The 19595-nt window shown below is 42.8% G+C and overlaps 1 protein-coding gene across 2 annotated transcripts in view; it reads right to left on the bottom strand.

Moving 5' to 3' along the window:
* The window catches only part of LOC143289997 (uncharacterized), a 58470-nt gene that overhangs the window by 22287 nt on the left and 16588 nt on the right, over positions 1 to 19595 (bottom strand). For both annotated transcript variants that reach the window (XM_076599295.1, XM_076599294.1), the window contains exons 4-13: positions 19170 to 19348; positions 18043 to 18118; positions 14027 to 14195; positions 11660 to 11787; positions 8614 to 8773; positions 4697 to 4827; positions 2888 to 3019; positions 1439 to 1620; positions 1005 to 1158; positions 115 to 293 (exon numbers count right to left, since the gene is read on the bottom strand). In XM_076599295.1, the coding sequence (XP_076455410.1) occupies positions 115 to 293; positions 1005 to 1158; positions 1439 to 1620; positions 2888 to 3019; positions 4697 to 4827; positions 8614 to 8773; positions 11660 to 11787; positions 14027 to 14195; positions 18043 to 18118; positions 19170 to 19348 (1490 nt within the window). The remainder of the gene's footprint in view (positions 1 to 114; positions 294 to 1004; positions 1159 to 1438; positions 1621 to 2887; positions 3020 to 4696; positions 4828 to 8613; positions 8774 to 11659; positions 11788 to 14026; positions 14196 to 18042; positions 18119 to 19169; positions 19349 to 19595) is intronic.

The following is a 19595-nucleotide window of genomic DNA, read 5'->3' on the forward strand; positions in this document are numbered from 1 at the left end:
ACAATATGGCGTCCAGTTGGCTTCAGCTTCCCTGGCCAATGAGCTATCCATGTATTTTTAGAGCAGTGACTCTAGCGAGCCTCTAATGCAGGCAGGCACACCACACCAGCTCACCTCTGTCCAGTAGATGGTCTGTTCCACAGGGTCATAGTCCACGGCTATGGGCCGATACAAGCTGCCGTTCATGGGGACAACGTAGTTGGTGAAGGTCTCCACGTCCAAGCGGTGAATGCTGCCTCCCACGTTGAACCTGCCAGTGCTGGTGATGAAGAAGTAGGGAGCCTGGAGGTTGGCTGTGGGGAACCAGCACGTGTGCTGTGTGAATTATGTTGGTTTTTTGGTGGTTTACCCGATACTTATAATAATACTAAAATGTCGTTGTTACGAGATCCTTCTCGCTGCTGTGATTATTGTTGTTGCTGTCCATCTTTTAATTTTTTCACGACTACTACTACTACTACTACGACTGCTGCTGCTGCTACTGCTACTTTTACCACCACCACTACTACTACTACTACTACTACTACTGCAACTGCTGTTATTGCTGCTGCTCTTATTGATACTACTCCTCCTCCTACTGCTGCTGCTGCTGTTGCTGCTGGTGCTACTACTACTACTGTTACTACTACTCCAATAACTGCTATTATTGCTGGTGCTGTTATTGATACTACTACTACTACTGCTAATACTACTGCTGCTACTACTGCTGCTGCTGCTACTACTACTACTATTACTACAACAACTACTACTACTGCTGCTGCTGCTACTACTACTGCTACTGTTGCTGCTGCTTCCGCTATGACGACTACTTCTACTGCTATAACTATTACTACTACTGCTATGAGAGGAGCGAGGGGGAGAGAGACACAGACAGAGAGACAGAAACAGAGACACACTCATGATCAAAGAGACAGAAAGAGCGACGGAGATAAACAGACAGACGACATACAGACAGCAGGAGAAAAAACTACAGACGACAAATGAGTAACGAAGACGATGTTAACCTGCAGTAAACGTTGCCTGGAATCCACGCATGGTGACAGAGCCATCAGAGAAAAACCTGAGCCACATCTGGTTGCCGAAGGTCCTACTTCGTGGCGGCAGCGTCGAGCTGCAGAAACGACCTATGAGAGGGGAGTTTTCATCCCCGTCCCGAATCTGCACACACACACACACACACACACACACACACACACACACTCTTTTGTTTTTTTTTTTTTTTGTTTTGTTTTTTTACTGTATTGGTCATTGGTACATCCATTCCGATGGCAATGATGATCAAGTTGACGATCATGACGATGATGATGACGATGACAAAGATGATGTCGAAATGGGGCATTTGTTTGTTGTTTTTTCACGGATGATGACACCCAACACAAAGTAAAACATACTGCAAAGACAACTTCTGAACACGAGAGGGAGAGATCATGAAATTCACCTCTACAAAATCATACAGGCACCTCCTGTGATATTCCAGGTCGAAGTCTGTGAAGTTGATGGTGATCTGAAAGCCGGCAGGAGCCGTGATGATAAAGGTGCAGTTGTGGTTGCTGGCGTAGTTGCCAGGGAAGTTGGGAGACCGGATTGTGCCGGTCAGGTTTGTGGTGCTCCATCCACATTCTGGTGATTAAAAAAAAACAAAAAAAAACAAGAGAGGCAAGGCCTTCAAGACTCACTTGCGATAAATTACGTCCCCTAGCATTAATTACAGAGTAATTTCCCTTTTTTACTACCTGCACCAAAACGTTTGCAAAATAAATACAAATTCCATGCTTAGCAAAAGAAGTTCCTGTTTGAACAAAATATGATAATAATGACTGCTCTTGTTGTTGTGTCAGAATAAGAGGTCAAAGTGCCAAGTTTAGAGAATACAAAAAAAATATAAATATGACAGTAAATGCAGTTTGCATATAATTAGGCTTCTTTTTTCTAATTTTTTTGTGCCCATCCCAGAGGTGCAATATTGTTTTAAAAAAGATGACTGGAAAGAACTGAATTTTTCCTATTTTTTATGCCAAATGTGGTGTCAACTGACAAAGTATTTGCAGAGAAAATGTCGATGTTATAGTTTACCATGGACACACAGACACACGGACGGACACACACACACACACACACACAACCGAACACCGGGTTAAAACATAGACTCACTTTGTTTACACAAGTGAGTCAAAAAAAAAAAAAAAAATCACAATGAACCAACCAGTAGACAGGACTCGTATCTTGTGTCGTTAATTAGTGTTGCAGGCAGTGTCACCAACACTACCCTGACTGTGTCTCCCCCCCCCCCTTCTACCCCTATCCCTTTACCACCACCCCCACCCCCACTTCCCACCTCCTCTGTCTCATCTCTCTCCCAACCCTTTCCGCGACGGCCACAAGTTCTGCTGATGTGATCTTTGGTCTGGCAAGCAGATCTGGTGTAGAAGCTCCTTGTCTCTTCCCCTCCCCCCTCTCTCTTTCCTTTCTCGGGATTCACGCCTTGTTATCGTTTGATGTAGATGTCGGTATGTCGGGAAAGTTATGCTAGTAGTATTTTTGATCAAGCCGGTTAAAATGTAGAAAGTTGTATCTCTCTCTCTCTCTCTCTCTCTCTCTCTCTCTCACACACACACACACACACACACATGTATGTACGTATGTGTACTGGCACGCACACATGCCCGATTGCACTCTATTTCTCACACACACTCACACATACACATACATATGAATATGTACACACACACACACACACACACACACACACACACACACACACACACACACACACACACACACATCCCCCCCTCCCACGCCCCCGACTGACTGACTGTCTGACCAACTGAACGACTGACTGACTGACTGTAGAGTAGTTTACTAAATGATTAATAACTGGTTGACATACCGTCCACCACACAGGAGGTCTGGTTCATGGTCAGAGTCTGGCCATCAGGACATGCGCATTTGCTGCTGTTGCTTGACAACGGGATGCAAAACACGTCACAGCCCCCGTTGTCATTTCCACAGCCATTACCACCTGGATGAGGTCATCAAATGACGAAGGATGACGTTCCCTGCCATGCCATCGTGAAAAACCAGGAGGAAGGTGGCAAAATGATTAAGACGCTCATCTGCCAATACAGAGAGTCCGTGAGGGTGTGGGTTCGAATCCCGATCTCGCCCTTTCTCCCAAGTTTGACTTGAAAATCAAATTGAGCGTCTAGTCATTCGGATGTATATATATATATATATATATATATATATATATATATATATATATATATATTAGAAAATGTTGTTATGTTCATACCCCTTCATATGGGGCTTTGGCCTTAATGAATGAATTCCAATTCCAATAGTCATTCGGATGAGACGATAAACCAAAGTCCCGTGTGCAGCACGCACTTGGCGCACTGAAAAAGAACCCATGGCAACGAGAGTGTTGTTCTCTTGCAAAATTATGCAAAAACAAACAAACAAACAAAAAGCCACTTTGATTGGCACACAAATACATAAGCATGCACTCAAGGCCTGACAAGCGCGTTGGGTTATGCTGCTGTCAGGCATCTGCCTAGCAAATGCGGTGTAGCGTATGTGGATTTGTCCGAACGCAGTGACGATTCTTTGAGAAACTGAAACTGTAACTGTGAAAAAAATATGACCTTAAATACTCACCTGTGCTCGTAAATGTCCTGGACGTCCGCATAAACGTGTCTTTATCCTGGAATTCATTCATTATAGTAGTCTGGTTGATATTTCAATCATTCAACAACAGCTCTAGTGGAGTGATGGCCTAGAGGTAACGCGTCCGCCTAGGAAGCGTGAGAATATGAGTGCGCTGGTTCGAATCACGGCTCAGCCGCCGATATTTTCTCCCCCTCCACTGGACCTTCAGTGGTGGTCTGGACGCTAGTCATTCGGATGAGATGATAAACCGAGGTCCCGTGTGCAACATGCACTTAGCGCACGTAAAAGAACCCACGACAACAAAAGGGTTGTTCCTGGCAAAATTATGTAGAAAATTCACTTCGGTAGGGAAAAAAACACACAAACAAACAAAAAACTGCACGCAGGAAAATACAAAATAATGGGTGGCGCTGTAGTATAGCGACGCGCTCTCCCTGGGGAGAGCAGCCCGAATTTCACACAGAGATATACAAATACAAAGTACAAATACAGCAAAAAACGGGTGGAAAAGAACAAAAACTCATATTTAAGTCAAGTGCAGAGACAACAGACTGGTTTATATAGCAACATCGAACACCTTTGCAAGTGAAACTGAAGTATCAGTATCAGTATCAGTAGCTCAAGGAGGCGTCACTGCGTTCGGTAAAATCCATATACGCTACACACATCTGCAAAGCAGATGCCTGACAGCAGCATAACCCAACGCGCTTAGTCAGGCCTTGAGAAGAAAGGGAAAAAAAAAGAAAAAAAAAGGAAAAAATAAAATAAAATAAAATAACAACACAAAACAAACAAGCAAACAAACAAAAAAAGAAATAAATCATACATAAAAAAAGAACTACTACTACTAATAATAATATTTATAAGGTGCAAAAAATGGATGAAGTCAACTGTGAGTGTACCAAAAAAAAAAAAAAACACAAAAAGACAATAATAAGAAGAAACAGAAGACAAAAGGAAAAAAACAACAACAACACATACAACAGGGCAGACAGGCAGACTGACAAAAACATCCCAATCAACTTACTGTTGTTCAAATACTGTAGGGGATCAACAACATGGATGTCATTGAGACGCATTCCTGTCGCGTACGCATGCGCTGTGGCAATGGCAGTGTCGATGTCCACACGGACCACCATGCTTTGGGCTGATGTACGTCTGTTCATGATGACAGAAATGGATACCATGCAAGTATGCAAAAGTCTCCTGTTCGTAGACCTTATCACTGAATGAGAGTGTTAACATATGAATGCTGCTTTGGGTAAAGATTACTTAGCTTCCTCATATATATATATATATATATATATATATATATATATATATATATATATATATATATATAGAGAGAGAGAGAGAGAGAGAGAGAGAGAGAGAGAGAGAGTTTGTGTGTGTATTTGTGTGTGTTTGTGTGTTCAAGATTATGCGCCTTATAATTAGTATTAGTAGTACTAGTAGTATTTTTTATGTATTTATCTATTATTATTTATTTATTTAAATTCATTTATTTTTGTTATTTTTTTTCTTTTTTTTTTTTCTCAAGGCCTGACTAAGCGCGTTGGGTTACGCTGCTGGTCAGGCATCTGCTTGACAGATGTGGTGTAGCGTATATGGATTTGACCGAACGCAGTGACGCCTCCTTGAGCTACTGATACTGATACTGTGTGTGCTGTTTGCGAAGCGCTCTATTGCATTGTGATAAGACTGTCGTAAATGATAAAAGAGATGTGAAGTCAGGTATATGGTGCTGTATTTGGATTTGATCTGCTGTCATTGAATGAATCCACCATTCACCTAAAAGGCTAGGCAAAAAGCTAAGGGCCAGTTGGGAAATGATGCCTACACATTGATTGTTTTCTCACGCCCTTTTAAGGGTCTTCAGGGTGCATGTGTGGCTGAAACATCCTTTAGTGGCAAACCATAATAATGCACACACCATAATATATCTCGGGTGTCCCCCAAAAAGTGAACCGCTTTTTGACAAGTATTTTCTCAGTCACAGAGAAACCAAATTCATTTGCCAATACTCGCATAATTTGCGTCCGAACTTTTAGATATTTTGGAGACTTGTTGATGATACCCTAAGGTTACTGTGTGAATATTTTCAATCAATTCGGTTTCTCTATCCATGAGAAAATATTTGTCAAAAAGCGGTTCACTTTTTGGGGGGACACCCGGATATATAGAAAATATTTCGATTTTTAAATGCATTTTATGAAAAGCATGACTGGGTCAAAGCCATGAGTGGACAGGTATGAGTATGGTGTAGTTTTTTTTGTTTTTTGTTTGTTTGTTTGTTTGTTATTTTTTTCATTTACATTTCAATTCTTCCATGTGATGTCCAATACAGACGTCTTTCTAACTCCAGGACCCATCAAGGGGACGGTACTGTCGCAATCTGTCTGGACACACCCAGCCTGTACTTCAGTGGTTTTTAGGTTTTGCTGATGTTTTGAAATCTGGGGATAACATTGTTCTGTAAACTTTGTTTCTTCCCATTCTCGGACTGGTCTGAACTGTCTCCAAGTCATGCTTTGATTTTGCTTTAAATCTGATGTTTGTCCAAATCGAAAATAGTTGTCCAATTTTGATTTTCGTGTGGGATAGTGGTGATGTTGAGAGAATGTGGAGATTTTGAGAGAATATGGTGATTTTTTTTTGTCGAGAAGGATATAGACCCTTCAAAAACAAACTGAGGATAATATGAATTCGCTGTTAGGGAGAATATACTGTGTGACTGATGTCATTGCATTTCGTCCCCTGTGGAATAGTCAGGAATCTTGGCAATGGCAGTGCACTTCCTCCTCATGGAAAATGATCTAGAAGCACCACTTACAACACGTACTGCCACGAAGGAAATGTTGTGTAAAATGGCCTTTACTTAGATCTACAAAGATATTGTTCATTATAATTGTGTTCACTGTTCACGTAAATGATAAAGAGACACCATTTACAACTTAAACGTGTTCCCAGTCTCACCTGGTCTAGAAATCAGGAGACATTTACAATTTAGACGTGTTCCCAATCTCACCTGGTCTAGTAATCAGGAGACATTTACAACTTAAACGTGTTCCCAATCTCACCTGGTCTAGTAATCAGGAGACATTTACAACTTAAACGTGTTCCTAATCTCACCTGGTCTAGTAATCAAGAGACACCATTTACAACTTAAACGTGTTCCAAATCTCACCTGGTCTAGTAATCATGAGACACCATTTACAACTTAAACGTGTTCCCAATTTCACCTGGTCTAGTGATCAAGAGACACCATTTACAATTTAGATGTGTTTCCAATCTCACTTGGTCTAGTAATCAAGCGACACCATTTACAATTTAAACGTGTTCCCAATCTCACTTGGTCTAGTAATCAAGAGACACCATTAACAATTTAGACGTGTTCCCAATCTCACCTGGTCTAGTAATAAGGAGACATTTACAATTTAAACGTGTTCCTAATATCACTTGGTCTAGTGATTAAGAGACACCATTTACAACTTAAACGTGTTCCAAATCTGACCTGAATTAGTAATCAAGAGACACCATTTACAATTTTGACGTGTTCCAAATCTCACCTGGTCTAGTAATCAAAAGACACCATTTACAATTTAGACGTGTTCCAAATCTCACCTGATCTAGTAATCAAAAGACACCATTTACAATTTAAACGTGTTCCAAATCTCACCTGAACTAGTAATCAAGAGACACCATTTACAATTTAGACGTGTTCCCAATCTGACCTGAACTAGACACCATTTACAATTTAGACTTGTTCCCAATCTCACTTGGTCTAGTAATCAAGAGACACCATTTACAATTTAGACGTGTTCCCAATCTCACCTGGTCTAGTGATTAAGAGACGCCATTTACAATTTAGACGTGTTCCCAATCTCACCTGGTCTAGTGATTAAGAGACACCATTTACAATTTAGACGTGTTCCCAATCTCACCTGGTCTAGTAATTAGGAGACATTTACAATTTAGACGTGTTCCCAATCTCACTTGGTCTAGTGATCAGGAGACACCATTTACAATTTAAACGTATTCCAAATCTGACCTGAACTTGTAATCAAGAGACACAATTTACAATTTTGACGTGTTCCAAATCTCACCTGGTCTAGTAATGAAAAGACACCATTTACAATTTAGACGTGTTCCAAATCTCACCTGGTCTAGTAATCAAAAGACACCATTTACAATTTAAACGTGTTCCAAATCTCACCTGAACTAGTAATCAAGAGACACCATTTACAATTTAGACGTGTTCCAAATCTGACCTGAACTAGTAATCAAGAGACACCATTTACAATTTTGACGTGTTTCAAAACTCACCTGGTTTAGCTGAGTCATCACCTGGCCACAACAAGCACTGCCACCAAGAAGGTGTTGTATAAAATGGCCATCTTGGATCTACAAAGATATTATCTTATCACTATTGTATTCACTATTTACTTCTCTGTTCCTTGTCATTTAGGGGAAGCATTCAGAGTGGTTAAAGAAGTCACTAATCTGCCAGTGCAGAGTCCGTGAGGGTCTGGGTTCGAATCCCGCTCTCGCCCTTTCTCCCACGTTTGACTGGAAAATCAAACTGAGCGTCTAGTCATTCAGATGAGACGATAAACCGAGGTCCTGTGTGCAGCACGCACTTTGCGCACTGAAAAAAGAACCCGTGGCAAAAAAAAAGAAAAAAAAAGAAAAAAGCCGGGGGGGGGGGAATAGGACTGGGGGTGGGGGGTTGTCTTCTGGCAAAATTCTGTAAACGAAATCCACACTGACAGGTACACAAATATATATGCATGCACTCAAGGCCTGACAACGCCCGTTGGGTTATGCTGCTGGTCAGGCATCTGCCCAGCAGATGTGGTGTAACATATAATGAATTTTGTTCGAACGCAGTGACGTCTCCTCGAGAAACCGAAACTGAAACTGAAACTGAAAACTGTGACATACATCGAATACCAGTCTGTGATGTAGAGGTAGTTGTGGAGACGCGTCAGACCAAAGAAATGGTGGTAACTGTTCAGGGTCAGAATGCGGTATCTGTAGCCACCCTCCATGTCACACCACTCCACGCGGTCCGTGCCAGCGTCCGCCCAGTACAAACGGTTGTCTGGAACACAATAGGTAAACCTATGTGCATAGGGTACAGAGAGATGTGGGTGTTTGTCGTGTGTGGTACCCCGTGTTGTGTTGTGGTGTGGGTGTGAACAATCATGCAGGCGTTTCACGTGCAGCACGGTAAATACAAAGACAAAAACTATTGCTCTTTCAATCAGCTAGGACAAAAACCATTGCTCTTTCAATCAGCTAGGACAAAAAATATTGCTCTTTCAATCAGCTAGGACAAAACCATTGCTCTTTGAATCAGCTAGGACAAAAACTATTGCTCTTTCAATCATCTAAGACAGAAACCATTGCTCTTTTAATCAGCTAAGACAGAAACCATTCCTCTTTCAGAAGCCATTGCTCTTTCAATCAGTTTCAGTTTCAGTATCAGTAGCTCAAGGAGGCGTCACTGCGTTCGGACAAATTCATATACGCTACACCACATCTGCCAAGCAGATGTCTGACCAGCAGAGTAACCCAACGCGCTTAGTCAGGCCTTGAGAAAAAAAAGATAAATACATAAAAAAAGAACTACTACTACTACTAATATGTATAAGGCGCAAAAAACTTGATGAATTCAACTATAAGCGTACAAAAAAAGGAATAATAATAATAATAATAATAATAATAATAATAATAATAATAATAATAATAATAATAATAATAATAATAACAATAATAATAATCATAATCATAATCATAATAATAATAATCATAATAGATAAATAAATAAATAAATAAATAAATGAATAAAAAAAACAAACAAAAAAACAAAAACAAAAAAACAATGATGATAAATAAGTAAATAAATGTAAAACATGCAGACACACATTCACACATACACACACATATGCATAACAGATATGCACCAACCAATCTTTCAATCAGCCAAGACAGAAACCATTGCCTCTTTCAATCAGCCAAGACAGAAACCATTGCCTCTTTCAATCAGCTAAGACAGAAACCATTGCCTCTTTCAATCAGCCAAGACAGAAACCATTGCCTCTTTCAATCAGCTAAGACAGAAGCCATTGCTCTTTCAATCAGCTAAGACAGAAGCCATTGCTCTTTCAATCAGCCAAGACAGAAACCATTGCTCTTTCAATCAGCCAAGACAGAAACCATTGCCTCTTTCAATCAGCCAAGACAGAAACCATTGCCTCTTTCAATCAGCTAAGACAGAAACCATTGCCTCTTTCAATCAGCCAAGACAGAAACCATTGCCTCTTTCAATCAGCCAAGACAGAAACCATTGCCTCTTTCAATCAGCTAAGACAGAAGCCATTGCTCTTTCAATCAGCCAAGACAGAAACCATTGCCTCTTTCAATCAGCCAAGACAGAAACCATTGCCTCTTTCAATCAGCCAAGACAGAAACCATTGCCTCTTTCAATCAGCCAAGACAGAAACCATTGCTCTTTCAATCAGCCAAGACAGAAACCATTGCTCTTTCAATCAGCTAAGACAGAAACCATAAACGAACGTACCTGGGACCCAGGTACTTTGAACCACATATTGTATTGTGTTACTTTTTTTTGTCACAACATATTTCTCTGTGTGAAATTTCCGGCTGCTCTCTCCAGGGAGAGCGTGTCGCTGCACTGAGAGCGCCACCCATTTTTGTTGTTGTTGTTGTTACTGCTGCCTGCAGTTTATTACTTGTTTGTCTTATATCTGTAAACCAAAGACATGTGGATGCTCATGGCGTGGTGTCCTGAGCTGTGTTCTTTTATTAACCCTTTCACCGCCAAGCTCGCATTTATGCACAGGCGTGGTGGAGGACCCATGTCACTGAAAGGTGACCATTTATTGGTCTGTTATCCATGAACCTACTGCTCTTGATGTTCGGTGGTAGGATAGGCCAAATTTTCTTTACATCGCAGGGGGAATCCCCAGCTATCCCTAGCTACTGTCATTTCTGTGTTTATACCACAAGGGAATTTTGTGTTCTAAATAGACTGGCGGTGAAAGGGTTAAAATTAACTACCCGTTCGATCGATCAGCAGCTTGAAGTTGTGTTCGCCGAACTAAACTGTGAACACGGGTATATTGCGCGTGTTTGTTGTTCCAGGCGACGTTTATCTCTGTTGGCCTCACTGGGGCATCCGTGCTTTTCAGAGGGCAAAGTTGTAATTGGTCGCAATTCTGTTAACTGTACTGCTTCTTTATTATTTATTTATTTATTTATTTATTTATTTATCTATTTATTTACCTATCTATCTAATTTTACTTTGTTATTACTATCTTGGAATTGTGATTTCTGTGTATTTTGTGTTTGATTTCCGGTGTATGTATTAAAGTCCCATGATAAAAGAATTATCATTAGCTTTGATTCCCCCCTCTCCTCTCTCTCTCTCTCTCTCTCTCTCTTATGTGAGTGTATGTGAGTGAGTATGTCTGTGTCTGTGAGTGTGGTGATCCCCCCCCACTCCTCTCTCTCCCTCCCTCTCTCTCCCTCCCTCTCCCTCTCTCTCTCCCTCTCGCTCTCTCCCTCTCTCTCTCTCCCTTTCCCTCTCTCCCTCCCTCTGTCTCTTCCTCTCTCCCTCCCTCTCTCTCCCTCTCTCTCTGTCTCTCCCCCTCTCTCCCTCCCTTTCTCTCCCTCCCTCTCTCTCTCTCTCTCTCTTATGTGAGTGTATGTGAGTGAGTATGTCTGTGTCTGTGAGTGTGGTGGTGCGGGGGAGGTGAGGGGCGTGGGGAGGGGAGGCCGGGGGTTGTCTGCATCTGTGTGTGTGTGTGTGTGTGTGTGTGCGTGCGCGTGTGTGTGTGTCGATGCATGATTTGAAATTATCTTACACAAAATTTATGTAAATACACGTGTCCTCTCATGAAAGACAGTTTAAAAAAAGAAAGAAAGAAAAAAAAAGGTCAACACATCGACAAGAAAATTTTACTGGGAATATCCAAGGCGAGTGCATTGGGGTGATAGAGTGTAGTGTTGACCAGGGTCCTTCTGTCACTGCCGTCGTAGTTGGCTCTCTCTATCTTGGCGGCCGTTCCCCAGTCCGTCCAGAACATCACTCTGCACACACACACACACACACACACACACACACACACACACACACACACACGTGCGCGCACACACACACACACACACACACACACACACACAGACACACACACACACACACACACACACACTCACGCACACACGCACACACGCACACACACACATGCACACACACACACACACACACACACACACGCGCGCGCGCGCGCGCGCGCACATATGCGCGCACACAGAGGCAAATAGATATATGCAATAATCTGAAACACGATTTACATACACACAACTGGCGAAACGAATAATTTGACAGACACCTTACACGAACACACAAAAACAGAAACAAACACAGAGACACACAGGCACTCTCGTTTTTGTTTTGTTTTTCTTTTTTTGACATTCTATGTTGTTAGGTAAACCAACTCCAAATAGCTCGAATAACTAAGTAACTAACTATATAGATAGTAACAGACCCACACTCTCCACGTCCATCTTCTACAAACCTACTGACTCTCATTACTACCTCCTATTCACTTCTAGTCACCCAGCAGCCACCAAAAACAGCATCCCGTACTCCCACTTCCTTCGACTCAAGCGCATCTGCAGCAGCAGTTCGGACTTCGAAGAACAGGCTCTGAGGATGCGTACCTTCTTTGAGGAACGGCAGTACCCCAGGCAGACAGTTCAGAGAGCCTTTGAGAGGGCACGCATGGTGCCCAGACAAGAAGCCCTCACTCCAGTCGAGAGGAAGGACCGACCAGTGGCAGTCATCCCCTACCACCCTCACAACCTTACCATCTGTCACATCATCCGGAGAAACTTCCACCTCATCCAGAATGACCCGTACCTTGGACAGGTTTTTCACAGACCCCCCCTGATAGCGTTCCAGAGAGAGAAAAAAACTCCGTGACTTACTTGTGAGGACCAGATTCAGCCACCAAACAGGTAACCCCACTCCCCCTGGATGTAGCCCGTGTGGCGAGGCCAAGTGTAAGACCTGTGCCCATATCAATGCCTCCACAACCTTTGTGGACCCCCAAGGCCAGTTCATCCCTCGGCCCAATTACACTTGCAAGTCAACGGACATTGTGTATATTTTGACCTGCACTCTGTGCCACAAGCTCTATGTGGGTGAGACCTGCCGATCATTAAATGAGCGTTTCTCAGAGCACCTTCGCTCAATGCGGCTGAACTACAGTGACCCTATAGGTCAACACTTCAACAGCCCATTGCACAGCTACACCCAGGCAAAGGTGGCAGCTGTATGGCAGAACCCGAGCAATAGAGAATACGCAAACATATGGAGTCCCACGTGATCAGCCGCCTGGGGACCATCCGGCCTGCAGGCATCAACACCAGAGTGATGGACCCCTAGCGGCCCTGGGCCCTCTTCTCTCTCTCTTTTCCCCTCCCTTTTCACTGCTCCTGTCCCCCTGTAATCCACCTTCAGACACACACACACTCTTTCTCTCTCTCTCCCTCCCCCCTTCCTCTCTCCCCCACTTTTCTCTCCTCCCCCTCCCTCTCCACCACTCTCTCTTCGTCTCTCCCTCCATCCCTGTCTCTCACTCCCTCTCTCTCTCCCTCCCCCCCTCCGTTTTCTTTCTCTCCCTTCACACACACACACACACACACACACTGACCAGCACACATATTCTTACACCTTTTCATCTTTTGGCGAACCACAACCCTCTTTTTCCACCTCCACCCCCCCCCCTCCTGTGTTTAACCATCCCCCCTTCTTTTCCTTTGTAAATATTGCTCACCTTTTTCTCTGTTTTTTTTATGTCCCTTTTCTTCTCTTTTCTTTTTTTTTTCTCTCTGATTACTCCTCACAGTTCTGAGTTTTACCTCTGTCTTGGTTTTGCCCTGTCTTTTCTTCTCCATTCTCTATTTTTCTCCCCATGAAGAAGGGCCTAGGGCCCGAAACGTCGGGATACTCTCTTCATCGGACAAGTCACCACCTACAGGTTAGTCTCAACCGTTTTCTCGCCTATATAGATAGTAAATAAATAAATAAATAAATAAATACAGAAAGAAAGAAAGAAAGAAATTACCAACATATATATCTAACCCCCCCCCCCAAAAAAAAAAAACAACAACAAAAAAAAACAACAACATCTAATCTGTATGTTCTTTTCCTGCTTTTCCCAAAGCAAAAAACAAAACAAAAAAACAACAACACAAAAATACAACAAAAACAAACAAACAAACAAAAAAAAAAAAACAAAAAAAAAAAAGGAAAAACACCCACCCATCCGCAGTGTTGAGCACAATAGCTCGAGGCTCGTCCAGATCTGTGCTGATGATAGTCTTGTGAGCGAACGTGGACATGGTCAGCATGGCGATCAAATCCCTCCCTGCGTCTGTGTAGAAGATCAGTCTGGACAGAGGATCCACTGCCAGCCCGTCGACAGCTGAAGCTGGATAGACGGTGAGATGGCATGATGGAGTGAACGTGATGACAGAAACAATCCATGCTATAGGCGCTCGCCAAAAGAACAGAACCAATAACTACTTTCTTTTTCCCTGAGCAAGCAGCAAATCACATTGCTGTCTGAAACTGTGGATTCCTGTTCAAAAAAATAAATGAATAAGATATACAAAAATAAAATGAAATGAAATAAACCGATTTGAAACGAATATAAATCTTTGACATCGTTAGTCAGTGGACGCATAATTTGGGAAAGGGTTTCTTAATGCATCGCACAGAATTGAATTCTTTCAACTAGAATTTGCCAGAGGACAACACTCTGGTTGCCATGGGTTCGTTTTCATTCTGTGCGGCAAACGCGAGCTGTGCGTGGTTTAATCACATCATCAGTGGTGTTCTGATGGGGTCATAAGTGGTGTTCTGATGGAGTCATCAGTGGTGTTCTGGTGGAGTCATCAGTGGTGTTCTGGTGGAGTCATCAGTGGTGTTCTGATGGAGTCATCAGTGGTGTTCTGATGGAGTCATAAGTGGTGTTCTGATGGGGTCATCAGTGGTGTTCTGATGGGGTCATAAGTGGTGTTCTGATGGAGTCATCAGTGGTGTTCTGATGGAGTCATAAGTGGTGTTCTGATGGGGTCATCAGTGGTGTTCTGATGGAGTCATCAGTCGTGTTCTGATGGAGTCATCAGTGGTGTTCTAATAGAATCATCAGTGGTGTTCTGATGGGGTCATCAGTGGTGTTCTAATGGAGTCATCAGTGGTGTTGTCAATAGTGGTGTTCTGATGGAGTCATCAGTGGTGTTGTCAATAGTGGTGTTCTGATGGAGTCATCAGTGGTGCTCTGGTGGAGTCATCAGTGGTGTTCAGATGGAGTCATCAGTGGTGTTGTCAATAGTGGTGTTCTGATGGAGTCATCAGTGGTGCTCTGGTGGAGTCATCAGTGGTGTTGTCAATAGTGGTGTTCTAATGGAGTCATCAGTGGTGTTCTGATGGAGTCATCAGTGGTGTTCTGATGGAGTCATCAGTGGTGTTGTCATCAGTGGTGTTCTGATGGAGTCATCAGTGGTGTTCTGATGGAGTCATCAGTGGTGTTCTGATGGAGTCATCAGTGGTGTTCTAATGGAGTCATCAGTGGTGTTCTGATGGAGTCATCAGTGGTGTTCTGATGGAGTCATCAGTGGTGTTGTCAATAGTGGTGTTCTAATGGAGTCATCAGTGGTGTTCTGATGGAGTCATCAGTGGTGTTCTGATGGAGTCATCAGTGGTGTTGTCAATAGTGGTGTTCTGATGGAGTCATCAGTGGTGTTCTGATGGAGTCATCAGTGGTGTTGTCAATAGTGGTGTTCTAATGGAGTCATCAGTGGTGTTCTGATGGGGTCATAAGTGGTGTTCTGATGGAGTCATCAGTCGTGTTCTGATGGAGTCATCAGTGGTGTTGTCATCAGTGGTGTTCTAATGGAATCATCAGTGGTGTTCTGATGGAGTCATCAGTGGTGTTCTAGTGGAGTCATCAGTGGTGTTGTCAATAGTGGTGTTCTGATGGAGTCGTGAGTGGTGTTCTGAAGGAGTCATCAGTGGTGTTGTCATCAGTCGTGTTCTGATGGAGTCATCAGTGGTGTTCTAATGGAGTCATCAGTGGTGTTCTAATGGAGTCATCAGTGGTGTTCTGATGGAGTCATCAGTGGTGTTCTAATGGAGTCATCAGTGGTGTTCTGATGGAGTCATCAGTGGTGTTCTGATGGAGTCATCAGTGGTGTTCTGATGGAGTCATCAGTGGTGTTCTGATGGAGTCATCAGTGGTGTTGTCAATAGTGGTGTTCTGATGGAGTCATCAGTGGTGTTCTAATGGAGTCATCAGTGGTGTTCTGATGGAGTCATCAGTGGTGTTCTAATGGAGTCATCAGTGGTGTTCTGATGGAGTCATCAGTGGTGTTCTGATGGAGTCATCAGTGGTGTTGTCAATAGTGGTGTTCTGATGGAGTCATCAGTGGTGCTCTGGTGGAGTCATCAGTGGTGTTCTGGTGGAGTCATCAGTGGTGCTCTGGTGGAGTCATCAGTGGTGTTGTCAATAGTGGTGTTCTGATGGAGTCATCAGTGGTGTTCTGATGGAGTCATCAGTGGTGTTCTGATGGAGTCATCAGTGGTGTTGTCATCAGTGGTGTTCTAATGGAGTCATCAGTGGTGTTCTGATGGAGTCATCAGTGGTGTTCTGATGGAGTCATCAGTGGTGTTCTAGTGGAGTCATCAGTGGTGTTGTCAATAGTGGTGTGCTGATGGAGTCATCAGTGGTGTTCTGATGGAGTCATCAGTGGTGTTCTGATGGAGTCATCAGTAGTGTTCTGATGGAGTCATCAGTGGTGTTGTCATCAGTGGTGATCTAATGGAATCATCAGTGGTGTTCTGATGGAATCATCAGTGGTGTTCTAGTGGAGTCATCAGTGGTGTTGTCAATAGTGGTGTTCTGATGGAGTCGTGAGTGGTGTTCTGAAGGAGTCATCAGTGGTGTTGTCATCAGTCGTGTTCTGATGGAGTCATCAGTGGTGTTCTAGTGGAGTCATCAGTGGTGTTGTGATGGAGTCATCAGTGGTGTTCTGATGGAGTCATCAGTCGTGTTCTGATGGAGTCATCAGTCGTGTTCTGATGGAGTCATCAGTGGTGTTCTGATGGAGTCATCAGTGGTGTTCTGATGGAGTCATCAGTGGTGTTCTGATGGAGTCATCAGTGGTGTTGTCATCAGTGGTGTTCTGATGGAGTCATCAGTGGTGTTCTGATGGAGTCATCAGTGGTGTTGTCAATAGTGGTGTTCTGATGGAGTCATCAGTGGTGCTCTGGTGGAGTCATCAGTGGTGCTCTGGTGGAGTCATCAGTGGTGCTCTGGTGGAGTCATCAGTGGTGCTCTGGTGGAGTCATCAGTGGTGTTGTCAATAGTGGTGTTCTGAAGGAGTCATCAGTGGTGTTGTCAATAGTGGTGTTCAGATGGAGTCATCAGTGGTGTTGTCAATAGTGGTGTTCTAATGGAGTCATCAGTGGTGTTCTGATGGAGTCATCAGTGGTGTTCTGATGGAGTCATCAGTGGTGTTCTAATGGAGTCATCAGTGGTGTTCAGAAGTGAGGGGCGAGAATGAAACACGAGGCCAACGATCAGTGGTGCCACACATCACAGGCATCTTGGTCACGTCCCTTCTCCTTATGATAATTACCATGGTTCAGTGAAGAAAAGAAACCAATAGCAGTGAAATGGACATTTCCCTTTTAAACGAAAGCCCCACCACCGCTTTTAATAACGTAGGCATTCGCGAGGAGCAACAAAATCTCATATATATATATATATATATATATATATATATATATATATATATATATATATATATATATATATATAAGATAGTGATGAAAAATATAATTAAGTCGATTATAGCATGAAAAGTACACGTAACAAACATCTTTGTTTGCCATGAACGTTATACCGAAAGCATTTGAGGGGAGCAACAGATTTTCTCATTCACATACACATACACAAACAAACAAACACACACACACACACACACACACACACACACACACACACACACACAGACATATATATATATGTGCGTGTGTGTGTGTGTGTGTGTGTGTGTGTGTGTGTGTGAGTGTGTGAACATGGGATAATGATTTAAGAAATATGTCAGTTGATTATATCAGCAACAACAACAACAATAAAACATGGACCAAACATTAAAATAAAGGTTGTTGTTGTTGTTGTTCTTGTTGTTGTTCAATGACAGTTACCAAGCTGTGTTTCTGAAAAAAACAAAACAAAAAACAAACAAACAAACAAACAAACAAAAACTTACTGGTGCCAGCGTTAAGCACTGTATGCATTCCGCTGCCGTTGAGAGCAGATCCTTGGATGCCTTTTCGTTGACCCACCTGGTTAGAACACAGTTACTTTTAGTACAGTGCTGCCGTAAGGAAGGCTAAGGTCTAAGCAGCATAGCGCAATACAGTGTGTTGTGCGTAGTATTGTGCAATCCAGCACACACACCCCAGCACAGAACAGCGCAACACAACACAACGTATCACAGCACAGAACAGCGCAACACAACACAGCATATCACAGCACAGAACAGCGCAACACAACACAGCATATCACAGCACAGAACAGCAACACCACCACAAGCGAATAGAACAGGAGATAAGAAGATTATAGACCATTTTTTAATGCTGCTGCTGCTGCTGATGATGATGATGATACTACGACTACCACCACTAATAATAATAATAATAATAATAATGTTTTACACAGCAAGTATGCGAAAAAACAGTTCGCAACACAAGAATTTAAGGTATCTGGTACCTCCACAACTGCTCAAGAAGTGATTAATAACACTCATGGCAAATAATTACGGGATGTTCACATTCAAATAATTGAATTACTTGTGCTTGTACTTGTACACACACACACACACACACACACACACACACACACAGAATTAAGAACTCAGAACTCAAACGTTTTTATATTCAAGGATTAAGATTTTAGGCATGGCCTATTCTTCCAATCTGTTCTTGGCAGAAAGAGAGAGAGAGAGAGACAGAGACAGACAGACAGACAGACAGACAGACAGACACAGACAAAGACACAGACAGAGAAAGAGTCTCATCACACATCACATGACTTTTTTTTTCTATTTCGCGAAAAATAAAGCACAAGAATCTGTTACAGTTTTGAGATTTTGTTCGGTTATTTGTTCGCAGTAGTTTTTGTTTTTTTCCCCACAAAATAACAAACCGTTCCCTTTCATTGGCAAGATTTTTTTTTTTTCTCAAGGCCTGACTAAGCGCGTTGGGTTACGCTGCTGGTCAGGCATCTGCTTGGCAGATGTGGTGTAACGTATATGGATTTGTCTGAACGCAGTGACGCCTCCTTGAGCTACTGAAACTGAAACTGAAACTGGCAAGGCACACCACACCAGCTCACCTCTGTCCAGTAGATGGTCTCTTCCACAGGGTCATAGTCCACGGCTATGGGCCGATACAAGCTGCCGTTCATGGGGACAACGTAGTTGGTGAAGGTCTCCACGTCCATGCGGTGAATGCTGCCTCCCACGGACGATGCGATGTTGCTGGTGATGAAGAAGTAGGGTGCCTGGGGGGTAGCTGTGGGGAACCAGCACGTATGCTTTGTCAAATTATGTTGGGTTTTTGGTGGTGGTTTCTACATTTAAATTTCACTTACTGTTTTCCGGTGGGAAACACACACACACACACACACACACACACACACACACACACACACACACACACACACACACACACACACACACACACACACACACACACACACAATATTGTTAAAACTAAAAGCACTTGTTTCTTCTATTTTGTAGTTCCTATCGGTAAAGTT

This window comes from Babylonia areolata, chromosome 14 (genome assembly GCF_041734735.1).
Source record: "Babylonia areolata isolate BAREFJ2019XMU chromosome 14, ASM4173473v1, whole genome shotgun sequence".
Lineage (NCBI taxonomy): Eukaryota > Metazoa > Mollusca > Gastropoda > Neogastropoda > Buccinidae > Babylonia > Babylonia areolata.